At 31.9% G+C, this 19190-nt stretch overlaps 1 protein-coding gene across 1 annotated transcript in view; it reads right to left on the bottom strand.

The window, feature by feature from the left end:
- LOC138315422 (cyclin-dependent kinase 10-like) overlaps nucleotides 1–19190 on the bottom strand; it is a 274004-nt gene that overhangs the window by 16263 nt on the left and 238551 nt on the right. The window contains exons 2-8 of the mRNA XM_069256434.1: nucleotides 4336–4584; nucleotides 3080–3152; nucleotides 2654–2725; nucleotides 1798–1900; nucleotides 819–900; nucleotides 485–552; nucleotides 207–259 (exon numbers count right to left, since the gene is read on the bottom strand). Coding sequence (XP_069112535.1) covers nucleotides 207–259; nucleotides 485–552; nucleotides 819–900; nucleotides 1798–1900; nucleotides 2654–2725; nucleotides 3080–3152; nucleotides 4336–4428 — 544 coding nt within the window. The 5' untranslated portion in view covers nucleotides 4429–4584. The remainder of the gene's footprint in view (nucleotides 1–206; nucleotides 260–484; nucleotides 553–818; nucleotides 901–1797; nucleotides 1901–2653; nucleotides 2726–3079; nucleotides 3153–4335; nucleotides 4585–19190) is intronic.

The following is a 19190-nucleotide window of genomic DNA, read 5'->3' on the forward strand; positions in this document are numbered from 1 at the left end:
AAATTAAAGTTTGGGTTTTTGGGGTTTTTTACTGAAAAGTATAATGTTACGATAGCAAACACATGACGTTACAATCAATACCTACACTCAAGGGCAGGTTATATGCTAATACAGAACGGATATTTTAATGCATTATGTGAAGTAAATACAGTCATGTTTTGACTTACCTGTATTTAAAATAATGTCAACTACTTAGGATAACTTACCTATTTTGACACTGCCTTTATCAGTCATCAAAAGATTAGATACTTTCAGATCTCTAGAAAAAAAATCAAATTAAACAGATTTACTTTTATAAATCACATGCATGCAGTAGCACTTGATAAAGCAAGGCATAGCCATACATAGAAGATAGAACTCATCAGAACTGAACAGATATAGAACATCTTGTTGACAGATCAGTACCAGATATAATGCCATCATGATGAAAAGATGATACATCTAGATCATAATCATGAATTCACACCATGTAGGAACAACTCACCTATGTACAATAAAGTTTTCATGCATGTAACGCAGGCCTTTCAGTACTTGTATCATTATACATTTAACCTGCAAAAACAAAGTCAAATTCAGAAATGGAGATGTAGTTATCTCTTAAATCTTTTTCCCTGAATATTAATATTAATTGCTGTAAAATGCAAGAAAATAAGATGGTTTTTATTACAGTAAGTGTGCGTATTAAAAAATTACCAAATATTTCACAAAATCATTTAAAAGAGCATAATCGTTCAAATAGCAGTATTAAACATACATATAGATATTATATCACAAAACGTTTTTGATTTGGATATTAAAACAATAACCAACAAAAATACCTGGGCCTCAGAGAAAGGTGCCGACATATTGTCTAGAAGTGACGCCAAGTCTTGCTCACAGTAATCCATTACCAGGAAAATACTGTAACAAAATGACATCATTAGCTGTTAGATCAGACAACATTAGCTGCCCTTAAGCTATACAGCTGGATGACTGAAATATTGGGTGTTAATGATGTGTCTATTCCATCTTTGCATATTACAGATTTAGCTCCCTTGTAGGCAGGTATACATCGTGCCGTCATTATTTTGTGAGCGCAATTTAATGTTTTTCGTTTGAAAGTATAACGTTACGCTTACATGACATCACAATCAATACCTACCAACAAGGGCTGATAACTCTGTAATATGCATGTATACACAATAAATAAATTGACAAATCAAGTAAATTTTTGGAGTTGATACAACTCTCTGACCAATCCATCATGTTGCACATCATAACAGAAAGAAGAAAAAGAAAAATGAGAAAAAACATATGGTACTTATATTTATACTATTAATTCCATTTCTATTCATTTTTAAATATAGACGGTCATATGTATGTGTGTTTACATGCATGGCGTTCAAACATCAGGTAGTATGATGTACATGTGGGATGAAATTACTTTGGATGACAATAATGTGATGATTGTATTAAATAAATACAAACAGGTGTGAATGGATGTATGTAAGACAGGATGAAAGTGAGTACTTGAAATATATGTGTACTGCAAAATCTTTCAAAAGTAAAATAAATAGAACAAAATTCTAATATAGAGGACAAAGGGAAATAACACTTCTCCATACAAGTTTGTATGTATGCAGAGTTTGGTGCCATTATAAAAATATTTTGATCTAACAAATAATTGAAATTATGAGCATACCCGCTCAAATGTACCTTGCAATTATCATTTTTACAGATATAAATAAGATTATATATTTTGATAGACTTCCATGGTTCAATCATTTCTTTAAGTTCCCATCAGACCCGACTGCTTACCTATCTAAACTTTTACCAACTGCTACTTCCTGTAATTCCACTATGTTGTCATGGCGAAGGTTCAACAATATGTCAATCTCCCTCAACCCACTGATGGGAATACCTATAGAAGAATTGATTTATTCTATTTTACCATTCTAGCCAGCAGTAATTCATTGATTGTTAAACGAAACTGCAGTCAGAACTATAAGCAATTTCAACATAAACCTATTAAAGCAATTTCAATACGATATAATATTTCTATTACAAATAATTGAAATGTACTAATGATTCAAATTTATCAAAGATTCAAATTTACCAAGGATTCTAACTTATCAATGATTCAAATTTCAAATCAATTCAAATTTACCAATGATTCAAATTTACCAATGATTCAAATTTACCAATGATTCAAATTTACCAACAATTCAAATTTATTAATGATTCAAATTTACCAATGATTCAAATTTATTAATGATTCAAATTTACCAATGATTCAAATTTACCAATGATTCAAATTTACAAACAATTCAAATTTACCAATGCTCCAAAATTTACCAATGATTCAAATTTACCAATAATTCAAATTTACAAATAATTCAAATTTACAAATAATTCAAATTTACAAATAATTCAAATTTACCAACAATTCAAATTTTCCAATAATTTGAATTTACCAACAATTCAAATTTATTAATGATTCAAATTTACCAATGATTCAAATTTACAAACAATTCATTTCCAATGCTTCAAATTTACCAATGCTTCAAATTTACCAATGATTCAAATTTACCAATAAATCAAAATTACTAATTATTCAAATGTACTAATGATTCAAATTTACCAATAATTCAAAATTAAAATGATTCTAACTTACCATCTTTTTCTCGTTCCATTCTCATCTTCTTTAAAGCAACAATAGCATCTGACCTTACATCTCTGGCTCTGTCTGTAAACAGTATACACATAATACAATGTAAATCATAACGAAATCATAAAAATGTAACAGCCATACAGGTATGCTAATAAACACTAAATTAATGTGGTTTATTTTTAATGACAAGTGAAATGTGTATTTGGCAACAGCCAATAATATTGCCAATGAATTTGATTTTTATTATCACAAGACATTTTGGATAAAGTCAAAGCAGATTCCTTGTTTTCCTATTTTAACATTGTCAATATTTAAGCATATAGATTGATATAAATGCATGAAATTTCATACCAAAAAAACTATTTTACTGCCACCATCAATATAATTATTTAGATATGTATTCAAAGTAGAAAGATTAAATATTCTTACAAACAATTCCATAGGTGCCCTCTCCTACTCTGCTTAGTTTCTCAAATTCTGTCACACTTCTGCATTTTCCTAACTGAAAAATAAAGACACATTTACAAAAAGATTATGTCAAAATCTTTATCAACATGCAGATACATGTACATCACTTAACATTTCTACTCTGAAAATTACAAACTCATACAATTCACTTTTGTCCTATTATTCCATTTTTTTAATGTTAGCAGAAATGTATTTTATTTACCAAACATATCTCTCTTACTTTCATTGAAAAGTACATCATAGCTTCTGATTTTCACTATTTACCTATAATATATAGACGGAACAACTTCATGTAAAATATGTATCAAATTAAAATCTGATGCTTCATTGAAAAAATTCCATATCATACACTGTAGATTTATAAACCAAATGTCAAACTATAGGTATAGTTTGTGCTCTTTTTGGCCCTCAAATCTGTCAAATTTTCAAATCTGTGATTGAGATAAATTGTTGAATTTCAAATATCAAGTACATCCTTTATGCAACATGCAAAATATTAATAGATGCGTATCACTGCAGCTACAGTTGTTCTATGGTAACCATCTTAAACATGCTTAAATTATGAAAATTCTTCCAAATTTTGCTTTTGTTTTGCTATATTTTTCATCCATAAACCATAGAGTGCATCCTTGAACAAACTTTAACATTTCTCCTGATTTTGTATCTGAAGTAGCTACATATTCGCAGTATATATTATGTTTGTTTTGTTCAAAATTGAGCTCTATTGTTGTTTTTTTTCAAGAGAATAGCTATAAAAGCAAAAGGCAAAAAATGGCTGATTTTTCAAATTAGTTTATCTTACCGGTAATATTAAGTGAATTTTATGGTTACCATGGCAACTACATGTAAAGCTGCAAAATTAGTCTAAAAAATTAGAATACTCACATTACAATTTAATCTTGGATATATACAGGTCACAAGAACGAATATACGTACCCGGCCTGCTATACCTTTCGGTTGGGTAGGAAATGGTGCCTATGTGTCATAATGGAGCGGTGCCTCAGAAAATCACTCGGGCAAAATTTTGAACACTTAGTTTTAAAAATTGGTGGATTTGAGGTCAAAAACAGCCCAAGTTCTTTCAGAAATTACATCCTGAATATAACAATTATGACTAAATTTCACTGTTATGGAATGAATCTGCCCCAAACATGTGATACTTAGATGGTTGATCGTCAGAAAGTCACCACAGAGTATATATACATATCATAAATTACCCTGGCATGTTCAGGAACTTCCTGCCACTCCCCAGATAGCATCGACATGAAGGCCAGCTTCTCTGTACTACTCTGGCGCTCCAATCCTGCCATAGTTATAAAGCTTGGACTTGATTCCTCTGGTTTTATTTCAAGTTGATCAGTGTATTAACAAAGACCTTCTGGCAGCAAACTCTTGCAAGAAATTACTGTCATTTTTCTTCTGCAGATCTTGATCACATTCTGACTACAAAAATAGCTAATCTGAAACTGAAGATTGATAAAATGTTACATTTGTAACGTGCCGAGGCCGAGGCCTGAACCGAAAAGGGCGGGCATGCACCAATCCAAGAATGGGATGTGTTCACCGTCCGTTGCTTGACTACAATATACAGTACCGACACTCATCCGCACAGTCACAAAGCTAGCTCAAATATATAATGGAATATGATAATTAATTGTATGTACATGTACTGATTTTGTGATGGAAAAAGGAGGAAAAAAACATATATTTGTAAGGAACAAAAAATGTTTTAAGAAATAACATGGCTTATGGATGATCATGAACAGTCACATTAAGACACATAAATATTGAAACAAAATGTGTGCAACATTTCAAGATCAGAAAACAGTGAAAAAAGTATTCAACTGTATTGTCTCAAATGGGTAACTGTTACCCATATGCAGGGTTGTGCCCTGGTGACCGCCTTATATCCCTACGGCCCAATAGTCCGAAGGCCCGTTAGTCCGAAGGCCCATTAGTCCTAAGGCTCGTTAGTCCGAAGGCCCAATAGTCCAAAGGCCCGATAGTCCGAAAACAGATAATATAATTGGGATTTATATGCGAACAGTACTTGAAATGAAACAAACGTTTATTACAGTTTTCGATGCAAAAGATTTGTTGTAAACTTGCTAAGGTATACTTACATGTATGTGACTATATATAGAATTGATACGGAAAATGATATGAAACAACGAAATGTAGCGTATTTTTAAAAAGAGCATAATCTTGAAATACATTAACGTATCCGATATTAAAGAGTATAATTTTTTATATGTACAATGAAATCCTGTTTAATATTTTCCCCCAAAAATATCATTATACGGACCATTTCCATCATTATGGGTAGAATAAACAATTCAAAGAATGGGGAAGCAAAAATAAGTCGTTAAATACATGTATATATTGTACAATATAACGACGTTTACAGGTATAATAAAAGTCATTTTTCGGTAAGATTTGATTATATACATCATTTATTCATGAAGCAATGTTAAACCTAATGCAATACAGTGTACAAAAGGCTAACAATCGGATATTTTAAGATTTGCATGTTTATAAGATAATCCATAGAATGTATGGTTGTGAGATATCCTATAAAATGTAAGATGTTATTTTTATATTATTTTTGTTTTGTTTTATTTTTATCTTTTTTTTTATTTTCATGTAATTTTGACCTGGCATTGCTCCATGAAGAAATGACAACTTGCTGTCCATAGAAATTGTCAGATCAGCAGCGCCGAAAAATGATTTCGTCAAAATACGTTAATTATAACAAATCTATAACTTGCAATATTTCCTAATTTTCGGACTAACGAGCCTTCGGACTATTGGGCCTTCGGACCATTGAGCCTTCGGACTATTGGGCCTTCGGACTAACGGACACTGTCCACTTCGGACTATGTTTAACGATTCACTTTTTTTACAACTGGCCGTGTAGGTCATTCACATGTCAGTTATTTTATTACCTTGAGCCTTTCGGCTCATCGGTTTGAAATAAAACATATATATATACAAACACAATACACAGAATATATCCTTACATCCATGCAAAAAAAAAAACCACCCACTCGCACCATACATACATGTACGCTGACACACAACAACCCTCTTAAGTATACAAGACAAGTGAAGAGGGATTATGCTAATTTTACACGTAGATTGTCGCCATGATTACTAATGATAATTACGCTTCCCATGTATACTGTATAGACTACATTAATCAGCAGGTGTCACAACACTTGACCAATAACCAAGGATTTATAATACGTCCTTGCAATTAACGGACTAATTAATCACGTAATTATTGGTATTCCGGGAAAACTTTACTTTTACCGGCACTCTGTTCTTTATTCAATTAGCGTTTTGAATTCGGGATATTTTCCGGCTGAATGGTCTAGAGCTGTAATCACTCCGGTACACAAAAAAGGAGATAAATCGAATCCTAGTAATTTCAGAGGTATAAGTCTATTAAGTTGTCTTGGTAAACTTTTTACATCGATATTGAATCGTAGATTGCTGAAATGGAGTGAATCTTACGACGTTTTATCAGATGCTCAATTTGGTTTTCGTCCTGGAATGAGTACAATTGATGCTATATTTGCGTTACATTCAATAATTACAAAGTCTTTTAGTAATAACAAACGTTTATACTGCTGTTTTGTTGACTTTCAAAAAGCGTTCGATCGTGTAGATCGTATACATTTATGGTTTAAATTGTCAAAGTTAGGAATACGAGGGAAACTCCTCAAATTGATTAAATCCTTATATGGGCATGTGAAATCATGTGTAAGTCTTAATGGTCAAATCTCAGACTTTTTTGATAACAAAATCGGTCTCTTCCAAGGAGAAATTTCTCTCCCCAATACTTTTTTCTTTATATGTTAATGATTTTGAATCCTTCTTCATATCTCATTGTAATTCGCAATATGACTTTCAAGATCTGAGTTTATTTCTGATGCTTTATGCTGACGATATGGTGTTATTTTCGGAGACTGTTCAGGGTTTGCAAGATTTACTAGATAACCTAGGAAGGTATTCTAATAAATGGAAACTAGCTGTTAATATAGAAAAGACAAAGGTTATTGTTTTCCGAAAAGGTGGTGCTGTACATGCTAACGAGAAATGGACATATCAAGGCAGGGATCTTGTTTGTGTTAATGAATTCACATATTTAGGAGTATGTTTGAAATTCAATAATAAATTTCAAAGTATCCAAAGCCAATTATCAAATCAAGGCCGCAAAGCCATGTTTGCCCTCTTTAAAAAATCTAACAATATGAAATTAAATATTGTAACTATGCTACATCTTTTTTGATACATATATAGGGAGTATCTTAAACTATGGTTGTGAAGTATGGGGCTCGTCAAAAGCAAAGGACATTGAAAAGGTTCATACTCATTTTTGCAAACAAATACTTAACGTTAAAAAATCTACCACAAATTCTATGATTTACTGTGAGTTAGGACGATATCCATTGGAATATTACAGGAAATTTAGAATTATCAAATATTGGTTTAAATTAATTAATTCAAAAAATTGTATCTTAAATCGATCATATGAATTTCTAAGAAATGTAACACAAGAAATTGTTTTAATTGGGTCACTGCTGTTAAAAATGAACTTTTTTTCACTTGGTTTTGGATATGTTTGGGAAAACCAGCAACTATATGGAAATTGTAGTAAATAACATTTTGCCAATGATTAAGCTTAGAATTTTTGACCAAGCCAAACAACATTTACATTCTTTATTGGAGGCATCTCCAAAATGCCATATATATAAATATGTTGTTGATAATATTACCTTGCCTTTTTATCTCACGAAATATATTGATAAACGGTATAGAGTTTGTCTTACCAAGTTGCGTTTATCTTCACACTGTTTAGCTATTGAAGCTGGTAGATATAATAATACTCCAAGATTAAGACGTTTATGTAGTATGTGTGATTCAAGAGAAATTGAAGAACGAATATCATTTTATCCTGCAATGTAACAAATACAATAATGTCAGAAAAAAATATATTAAGAGTTACTACTGGAAAAACCCAATCGGTTTGAAATAAAACATATATATATATACAAACACAATACACAGAATATATCCTTACATCCATGCAAAAAAAAAAACCACCCACTCGCACCATACATACATGTACGCTGACACACAACAACCCTCTTAAGTATACAAGACAAGTGAAGAGGGATTATGCTAATTTTACACGTAGATTGTCGCCATGATTACTAATGATAATTACGCTTCCCATGTATACTGTATAGACTACATTAATCAGCAGGTGTCACAACACTTGACCAATAACCAAGGATTTATAATACGTCCTTGCAATTAACGGACTAATTAATCACGTAATTATTGGTATTTGGAAGTTGTGGGAAACATGTAGCTTTAGCTGACCACAGGGGCCCATCTCCATCCATACAGGTAAGGGTGACATTTGAGCTGATCCCCTCGTTGCACCTGGAAAACAAAGTACCTGTGGAAACTGCCAATCATAATGGGTGTATCTCTGAACGCCAACATTTTGGATTTACCTGTTGGGTAGTTTGTTGTGACAGTGGTTATAGTCTTTTTCCTAAAAGGAGTCCCAATGCCAACAGGTAAATTTACCTGTAAAAGTTACCAGTGTTGATACTTATCTAAATGTATATTGAGTAATCTTTATTTCAATAAGTGTTCAGAATTAATATCAGATACATATGTACATAATATATGTTACTGTTAATATCTATGAAAATATAACAATAGAATCTATGAATGAAACTAAATTAAATTCACAATGATTTTATTTCAAGAATTTTAAAGATTTCCTTGATATGTCTAAAATCTCTGGTATCAATCTCATTATATTTTCAATAGATTGATACTAAAATCAAGCAAAATTCTTTGAAACCTATTTCACATGGAAGTACCTTTCCCATTCAGTAATAGCAAAAAGGAAATATCTTATTTCAACTTAATGTAACAATATAAGCCCTTTGCCTGTTGGAACCTGATTTTTTTCAACGAGGTCTTCCATATATATCTTTTAAGTTACCTTATATACATATATAGTACATGTAATATCTGCGTTAATTACCCACAAAGAGTAAGTGAATTTATGTCAAATATGATTTCTAAATTTAAAAAATGTATTACTTGTATTTGATTGACCTTTTTAAGTTAACAGAACATACAATATATTTTAAAAGTTGCATTAGAATGCATAATTTATCATAATTATAAAATTTTCCTACTCTCTTATCCTAAAATGGTATTTCTAGATCAGTGTGAGAACTACAAGATCTACAACATATGGACTTTAATAATTTTGCCAGTTTTGCAACATTATATTAACAACTATAATGTGTATTAAAATGAATATGGTTAAGACCCAAAGTAACAGTCTTAAATCTCATTTCATTAAGTATTTTTACATAATTAAGTGACTTCAAAAAATATTTTGTGTATGTAAAATACATATAGAGCATTAAAAAACAATGATATATTATTACCAATGTTTAGAAAACATCATATATGTGTGTTTTTATCGGCTTCAATAGAAACTTATACTATATAATCAATAGGTAAAAACTTCCGACAAAATTGATTTAAACTTTTATGATATCGTTTTTCTTTACTCATTTTCTAACCAAATACTTAAAGGTGTACGTCTATGCGATAAAAGAAATCAACTATACACGGTCACAAGAAATGAAAGTTGGCTAAGAATGTAGCCCTGGAGAACTCCTATGTCAATACAGAATACTGTAACATTAGAATATACACTGTTCAAGGAACCTGTTTTTCTGATAAAATTGAGATATGATTTGTAAAAAAATATTTCACCTGACCGCTTAGTCCGTGACACGACTGCTACGGGCCTGAATATAATATCCAATTTGATGTAAACAAAGAAATGCAAATAAGAATACATATAGCATGTTCTAAGGTATATTTATGACTGATATTATTTTAAAGAATGAGTACCCAGTGTTGTTTTCATTACACTTTGTAACGATAGTGACGAACTCGAGAATGCCTAAATATGCATACATTTACAATATGTACACAAACTGAATTGGAACTGTATGATATGAATTAATCCCCATCGCAATAAATCATCAGTTGTCTTTTTGGTATTTTGTCAATAATACTAAAAGTTCGTAATTGTGTTTCACGTAAAACACTAAATTAAACATCGTAGTTTTATGGTTTTAAACAAGAATTGCATTAAGACGTAGTACAATGTAGTTTGTTTTTAATATCATATTCAAATTTTACCTAAATATGTATCAAGTTATGCAGTGTATGTGCTACATGTAAATGCAGGGTATAGATGCAAGTTCCATGAAAACAGTCATAATTTTGTCTTCTAATTAAAGTACAATATGCGATACACGTAAAACCAATGCAGGTATGTAACTTTCAGTGATTGCAAATACAGATGGGGAAAATATCTTGGTTATAAAACACTTTCATGATTTTACAGCGGTAGGCGAATTACTTACAATACGATTTTAAATGTAGGTGGTTATACAACTGAAATGAAGTTGGAAACTTTTGTGAAATGCCAGCATAAACCAGGACGTAGATCACGTATCACTTATAAAGTATTGGTTAAAATAAACGGAGAAATAAAACAATCCAAACACAATTGCATATTATAACATTCGCATAAAGATATCCGGTCCTACTGCCGTCATTACATTTTGACAATATTGGAGATAATATTTTTTTGAAACAACTCTTTCTGATTACGCCAAAATTTCAAATCGGTATGATCATGGTACACACATGTACATGTAGTTATATGTTCAAAGAAAACAGAATTTTATCTAGTTTATTCTATATCTAGATTTAAGTTTTACGGATCCATATACACTTTACATTCAGTATATAACAAGGCAGGGACATAAATAGTATACAATCTAAATCTCTGACCAAGTATAGATCCTTGATTACATCCATTTGTATTCTAGTATTTATTAAATCAAATATGGTTACATGGTAACAGAGATTTAAATCTAAATCTCTGATGATAAGAACTGTGAACACTCGCTGATTTCTGCCAGATAAATTCTGTCACTTATATTTGTATATCAGAGACATAGAAAGTATATAGATAGCTACATGTATCTAAAATTCTGCTTATATGAAATGAAATAATATGAGTCGATTGATTGATATGATTCCCAGTGGGGTACCAATCTACAGGATGTTTATAATGATGTCACAGGTAAATTTACGATGTCAGGTACAAAATCAACCAACCGTGAAATACACATCCGTGTCAATGGTTGTCGCATGGCATGTCCTGGGGCGTATATACAGGCGTGAAGGTTACGTTACGTAATTACACCCGAGCCGAGTAGATGATGTGAATGATGTAGCAAATTAAAGTGAAACATTGGAGCGGTAGGACTACCACGTGCATGCGATTTCGTATTAAATTTTGAGGCCTCACATGAACCAAGAACTTATAAATTTAAGCTGCCGATGTATTTTCTTTTTATTATGATCTGATTAGTTGCAAAGTTGAAGCGACCGCGGACGTATACATGTTGGTGACAACTGGTCTAGCCGAATCAAGTATTGAAGGATCATGTACTAGATCACGACGACACGAACAACTATATATTTGACTAATTATTCAAAGGAGTCCAAATTTTCTTATCCTGTGCCTTAGAGTTTTCTCCACTAGTTTGAATTTTGACACCATTTTCTAAAAAAAAAACATCACTGATCACCTATGTCGTAAATATATTTGACCGGCCAAATTATGACGACCTTAAATGTATATCTAAACTTACCGTCACTAGCTTGTATAGTCTATCTAGTCTAACTACAATGTAATTTGTTATGACTTGTACGTATTCATAAGACGGTTTTGTGTAGGTATAGTGTATAATCTCTTATATGTAGCTTACGGGGTACGGACAAAAGCCCCTTAGGACATAAGCCCCTAGGACAAAAGCCCCTTGGACAAAAGCCCCTCCATACTAATGGAAAAGAGGACAAAAGCCCCTTCATTTTTCCAAAAAATTAAATTCAAAAATATAGTAAAAAAAAATATAAAATATTTTCTTATATCAGTTTTTTTCTTCAAATATACATGTAGTTCAAAATAAGACACAATGTAATAATTTACTGGATTATTGAGATATAATCTCTTATATGTAGCTTACGGGGTACGGACAAAAGCCCCTTAGGACATAAGCCCCTAGGACAAAAGCCCCTTGGACAAAAGCCCCTCCATACTAATGGAAAAGAGGACAAAAGCCCCTTCATTTTTCCAAAAAATTAAATTCAAAAATATAGTAAAAAAAATATAAAATATTTTCTTATATCAGTTTTTTTCTTCAAATATACATGTAGTTCAAAATAAGACACAATGTAATAATTTACTGGATTATTGAGATTTTAATAAAAAATTGATAAATTGATTTCATGATTTTAGAAAAAAAATGTAAAAAATTATATTGATGTTAATCTAATTATGACACTATATGATAGAAATATTTTGTAATTAAACATACTTTCCTAATTATCTATATATAATCAATGCAAACATCAAGCTGTTAGCCTGGTAGGTGTGTATACGTATATTTGAAGAAAAAAAAACTGATATAAGAATAAATATTTTATATTTTTTTTTACTATATTTTTGAATTTAATTTTTTTGAAAAATGAAGGGGCTTTTGTCCTCTTTTCCATTAGTATGGAGGGGCTTTTGTCCAAGGGGCTTTTTGTCCTAGGGGCTTATGTCCTAAGGGGCTTTTGTCCGGGGGGGCTTTTGTCCGTACCCCACTTCCAACAATTCATGTTTACAAAGAAAAACTTTTTCGGTTTCTCTTCATGAGTTTCATACTCATTGTCTAATGAAGATGGCCTTTAAATGTGTGCAAGCCTCATTCGCAGACTACACTCTTCAGCCTCCCGCTGTGATAGACAGATTAACCTGTGCCCGGCTAGACTAGTGCCCAGCCGGGTAACTGGTCAAATCCTTGTCGGAAGATACTTCTGTGGGCAGTAATAGAATATCGTCCAGAAGCTGTCATCAGGATCTGTATCTTGCGTTTAAGTTATTCATATACAGAATGTTATTCTCATAAAACGTTCGCAGTATTCCGGACGGATTTTACGCATGTATGTTGCCACGTACCGAAAAAATGTACAAATATAACCATTACCGACTTGACACAATGTGTGTTGTCATAGCGACGGGCTGCCCCCAGATCATAGCACAACAGCGTTTATTCTGTAGACCTTTTGTCAAAATGTTACGAGTGCAGTCCAGTTATATGGTGCTTTGGTTTTCGATAGGTTTATTGTGGTACGCAATATTCAGTTTATCGAGACTCCACTAGATTTTTCGTTCATTTTAGCAGCTAGCACAATTAAAATTTTGATGACGAGTTTGTATGTATGTACGTCCTTGATATATATGATAGGTACATATTCATATTATAGAACAAAGTAATTAAATTATTCACACTTTATATTTGCTGATGCAATTTTGTAAAATATTTTCTAGAATTCTTTTCGATTTGTTTTTCTGGTTTTGACTACGATGAAAATGTGCATATAAATATTGGTGTATTTGTGTGGGTAAAGATATTTTTGCCATCCTGCAAAATTACTTGTACAGAAATTGCTTTTCCAGTCGTCATGTGCCACCCCTCTTACAAAATGTCTGTATAATGTGACAAATATTATAATACATATATATTGTCAGTTTAAACTGGTTACAAGCGTAAAAACTCTCCATGCTGTGAAGCTCTGTTTGCATATTGAATACTCGGATTGGTATACCATAGAACAACAAACAGTGAATTGAGTGGCGATCATTGGCTCACTTCTTTATTAAAGTGGCCGCATTTATTAAAATTTTCTTTTAAAAACATATACATCAAAATTATCATTTAACAATCTTACATCAGACATAAAAAGACCAATTTTACATAAAAGTAAATATGCATAGGTGAGCGGAATATCCGCCATCTTCCTTCTGACATAAAAACCACAATGTTTTCAAAAAGTAATATGAAAGGATGAGCAGGATATCTGCCTTTTTGAACCAATATATACGCTTAAACAAAAAAACAAATGAGACATCAAATAGGAGGAGAGGGAGGGTAAGCACAATACGATGAAATCAAATGTGTACAATGTTGAGTGTCAAACAAAGATGGCGATCGTTGAAAAATTTTTTCTTCTTGTGACATGATGTCCTGTGGTATTGACCAATGAAAATTGACCTTTAACTTATGACCCGGATGTTGATACCATATATGGCATGCAGAGAGCGCGAAAATTCAAATTAGTTAATTATATATGTATAACTGGTATGCAGTTTACAAAAATACGTTTGTTATTACAAACTTCAATTTTTGCCATCCTGCAAAATTACATGTACAGAAATTGCTTTTCCAGTCGTCATGTGCCACCCCTCTTACAAAATGTCTGTATAATGTGACAAATATTATAATACATATATATTGTCAGTTTAAACTGGTTACAAGCGTAAAAACTCTCCATGCTGTGAAGCTCTGTTTGCATATTGAATACTCGGATTGGTATACCATAGAACAACAAACAGTGAATTGAGTGGCGATCATTGGCTCACTTCTTTATTAAAGTGGCCGCATTTATTAAAATTTTCTTTTAAAAACATATACATCAAAATTATCATTTAACAATCTTACATCAGACATAAAAGACCAATTTTACATAAAAGTAAATATGCAAAGGTGAGCGGAATATCCGCCAAAATGACAATAAATATTATGATATTGTCATCCGCCACGCACTTGTTGGACATGGAGAAGAAATATATATGGTGCACAATCCCTGGATACGAATTAAAAATTAACAAATAGATGTTCTCCTTTTATTCACTAAAACACGTAACATGGATAAGAAGATTTCAAATATATCGGCAGATTTAGTTAATTAAAAGATATCGCTCATCGCTGCCTCTCTGGATCTCATTCGGACAATTAAATTTATCTGAAATTAAAGTGTCATTTACATTACTAAAGAAAACATTAAAAAAAACACACAAAAAAAATGCTTGGCCTAAGGCACATCTCAAAAAAATCGTCTGGGTAACGATACCGCTGTCGAAGTACCGCTCGCTCGTTTTGACACGCTGACATACACGGGACTAAAAATTATACTTTGAAATGTTCTGTTTAATTTCCTGACAATGATGTCGAAACTACAAAAAAAGTCGACCACAGTACCGAGATACCGCCCTCAAATTTGCTCAATTTGTACCTGTATATCGACTCATGTGACTGCTGATTTGGGGGAATAACCGATATTATATATACACAATTAGGATGATGATATGATTATATCAAGGACGTATATGACATATAAATACATATAAATCCTTGGATTATATGAATATACTACGAAGTATTTCAACTGAACTAATGCTAAAATACGTAGTCCAAAGGGATCCCCTTGTATACGTAATAGTTGTGCACATCTAGGAATCTTGTTATCCACTTGAAAACGTTTCTGTTTGAATATAAAGTTACTAGGCCTATCTTCATAATAAAAAATTATTACGCAGTTCAATATACGTGATTTTCTTTCTTTTAAGAAAAAACATCAGATAGTATATCATACTATTCTAAATCTCTCTTTTAAGCAATCATCTACAGAGTGATACAGTACGTTTATTGGTCATATAAATTATCATCATATGTATATCAAATAATGAATATATTGACCAAAACTCACAAAGAATTGAATATCCGAAATCGAGCAATTATCAGAAATATCATTTCTGACATTATGCATTACTTTTGACAAAAAATTATTTGTGTTCATTATAATCCTTGCTTTTGAATAGTTCCTTTTTCAATATGCCATTGTAAATAATGTATAAAAATCAAGGATTTTACGTCCTTGATAAAAATACATCCATATGATTAAACTTTCGAAATATTTATCAAGGATATATTTCAGTTGTCCTCAAATAAAGATTGCTAACAATACTGAAGATTTCTTGATGCTGACATATTCAGCTAATTTACAAATATTCACTATGTAATCGCAACATAAAACTTTATTAACTTGTACAGATATGCCTTACGTGCCAATAAAGACAAGTTTTACTCGTTTTTTTCTTATAGTATGATAATTACAAGGACGTATATGAATAATCACTTATAAATCCTTGGATAATTACTATAATCAGAAACATATATATATATACATGTATATAAGATATATTTCTGATATAATATATCATCAATTATTCAGTATTCAATATTCGATATTTTATCGCTTTGCGGTCATGGATTGAGCCCATCGAGCGTGACGTATACACTATGCAGCGAGGACCAATCAGATGCCTATGTGGTTGTGAGTGACAGGTGAATATCAGACATCCACCAATCAAACGCGGACACCTATTGTGATTGACAGTTATACGGGCTATGGTAGTACTTCACTGCTGTACAACTGATGTGTATGTTCTCCTACCAATGTCGATTTTCAATGTATTTCTGTTGGCTTATTAGATATTTGTGTTAGTACATGTAGATAATACAGAGGGTTAGCAATCTTTGTCATTTATTCGCCGAAGTATTTTCTTTTTACTTTACGGCAGCGCACACTTGTTTTACGCGGATTTGATAATACCTGTTATTATATCATTTTTGTCTAACCAATGGAAAAATGTCCATTAATCGAGAATTTCGCATTTTTTACATGCCGGCTGCGGTTGAAAAACAACCTATGGTACAAGAATGATACAAGAGTGATATTTTAGATCACATTAACAAGATAATTATGTAATATTTTAGAAACATAGGGCTTCACGCGGTCTTAAAATAGTTTACATAAATATTTTTTCTCATGTCATTGGATTTCAAGCAAAATCTCAAAATTCCTTGCACAAATTCCACTTACAGTATTAAATACGGATACAAAACGAGTACATATTTACATATTTTACATATAAAGTAAAGTTATCTTCGCTGGTACATGTAGATCACCTCATGATCATGCCACAGCCCATAGTTGGGGAATTAATGATATTAATGCGTAATTACCAAAATTTATCTCAATAAATACTTGTTAGATATACATTTTGTTCTTTACCAAGTATATCTTCTTTTAAATGGATGCTATAAACCACTGTGTTACACGTACATGCAGATCTACATGTGTACGTACACGTATGGCTGCCGATATATCGAAAAATAAAACGGCAGAATCGTTCATATTTCATGCTGTAGAGTTTACGTTTTAATTTTCAGTCGCTTTTATTCCATGGGCTGCTATGTGAAGTCTCAAATTGAAGTGATATTACGTTTAAATGATTTGAATACATGTAACATAGACGGTGCATTTAGATTTATGAATACAGATTGTAGTACTGTAAATGCCGACCAGGACACATTGCACACGGCTTCGAGTAGTTTTTGTTTAAAAAATATGAAAAAAATGAAAACTATAAACGAACTCATTTCTATGTCATTAACTAAATTCCAAAATTTCTAACGAAAAAGTTTTTCAGATTACGTAATTTTGTGACTCTGAAAAAGGACGAAATCCGGGATCTCGGCAGTACTGTACGTAATAATGGCTGCCGTGCGCTTGGGGTAATTTACGAAAGCAAATTTTACTTTGGTCATAACTCATAATCACACATCATTTTTACCAAGTAAGACTTAGAAAACAGTAATCGCTTATAAAAAATGTCAGTATGATATTTTGAGGAACTTTATTTTAATTTGTAAAATCAAGCTGATATTTGCAATATTCCTGTCTATATGATATGTTGTATGGCATTTAGTGTAGACTTACTCTGACTCTGTTTTCTTACATAAGAAAAAACGAAAGAACGATTCCTTTTGTATTCGATGCAAAAGCAGACATACAACTACCACAGCACCAATTACTTGACACCATTTCAATAGATTGTTTTATTCTGTTTTGTAAACATATTGTTTAAGTTTAGTTTCCTTTTTCTAATAACATAACGAGATGCAATGGACATTGTGAAACGATCCCGTTTTGTGTCTTCAGACACGTCGCAAATTCTGCACGATATACATCAATGTTTTAAAATAAAGTTACATTCTGATTCCTTAAATTATAAATAAATATAATTGGGGCACAATTAGATATATATATTATATGAAAATACATATTTGAATATTTCATAATTCCCTGATATTGGTTTGATTAATATGAAAAATCAATGGTCTCAAAATATCGGGCTATGTGACCACTCCATTTCCTCGGGAATCGTCAAACAACGGGATCTATATTATGATCCTATATATATCGTCAACTCTTTTCCCCCGGTATAGCGTATCGTGCATTAGACGTCCACTCTATACGGTGGACCGTCACGACCCACTGTATCACGTGGATAAAATGGATGCCCACCCAATACAGTGGACAACGGTGGACCACTGTATTAAGTGGACAGTAATGGATTGTAGTGGACAGTCCTGTCCACTCTATGTCATTACATGATGTCTCATCACTGGTATGTTTAGTCGCTGGAGTTTAGAAATTTCTATTAATGTCTCTGTCTTTGTCACTATTTACATCTACCATGACTGCTATTATAGTATACATGTATATAAAACGTTAATACTTTCAATAAACATGGACCTTTTTAACGAACATTACAAAATATGACCTGAATGTACAGAAATTGCACAAGGGAAATCGTGCTGACAGATTATACGATTAAAATTTAGAACAGAGCTGATTATTTGTGTAAAATGGACAGTTGTCAGTCCCATACTTATGTACAGATATGATACCTCCAAAAACACAGAAATGGAATCGATTGTTACAGACTGATACTGTTTACGAATACAGTCATACAATGGGTTTTTGTAAACAGACGACTACATGGTTTGTCATTTGCACTCAGTTACAGGAATTGTAGTTACAATTCCTAGCAAATATGCTCGCACTGTAAAACAATGTACATTTGACTATCATTAAAGTAGAAATACAATTTTAACGCATGTACTATGATGTTATACTTGTTATTATTTGAACCTCAACGAACTATGCACTTCACGTTAAAAGTGTCGTGACGTTTTGTACG

Source organism: Argopecten irradians, chromosome 2 (assembly GCF_041381155.1).
Source record: "Argopecten irradians isolate NY chromosome 2, Ai_NY, whole genome shotgun sequence".
Lineage (NCBI taxonomy): Eukaryota > Metazoa > Mollusca > Bivalvia > Pectinida > Pectinidae > Argopecten > Argopecten irradians.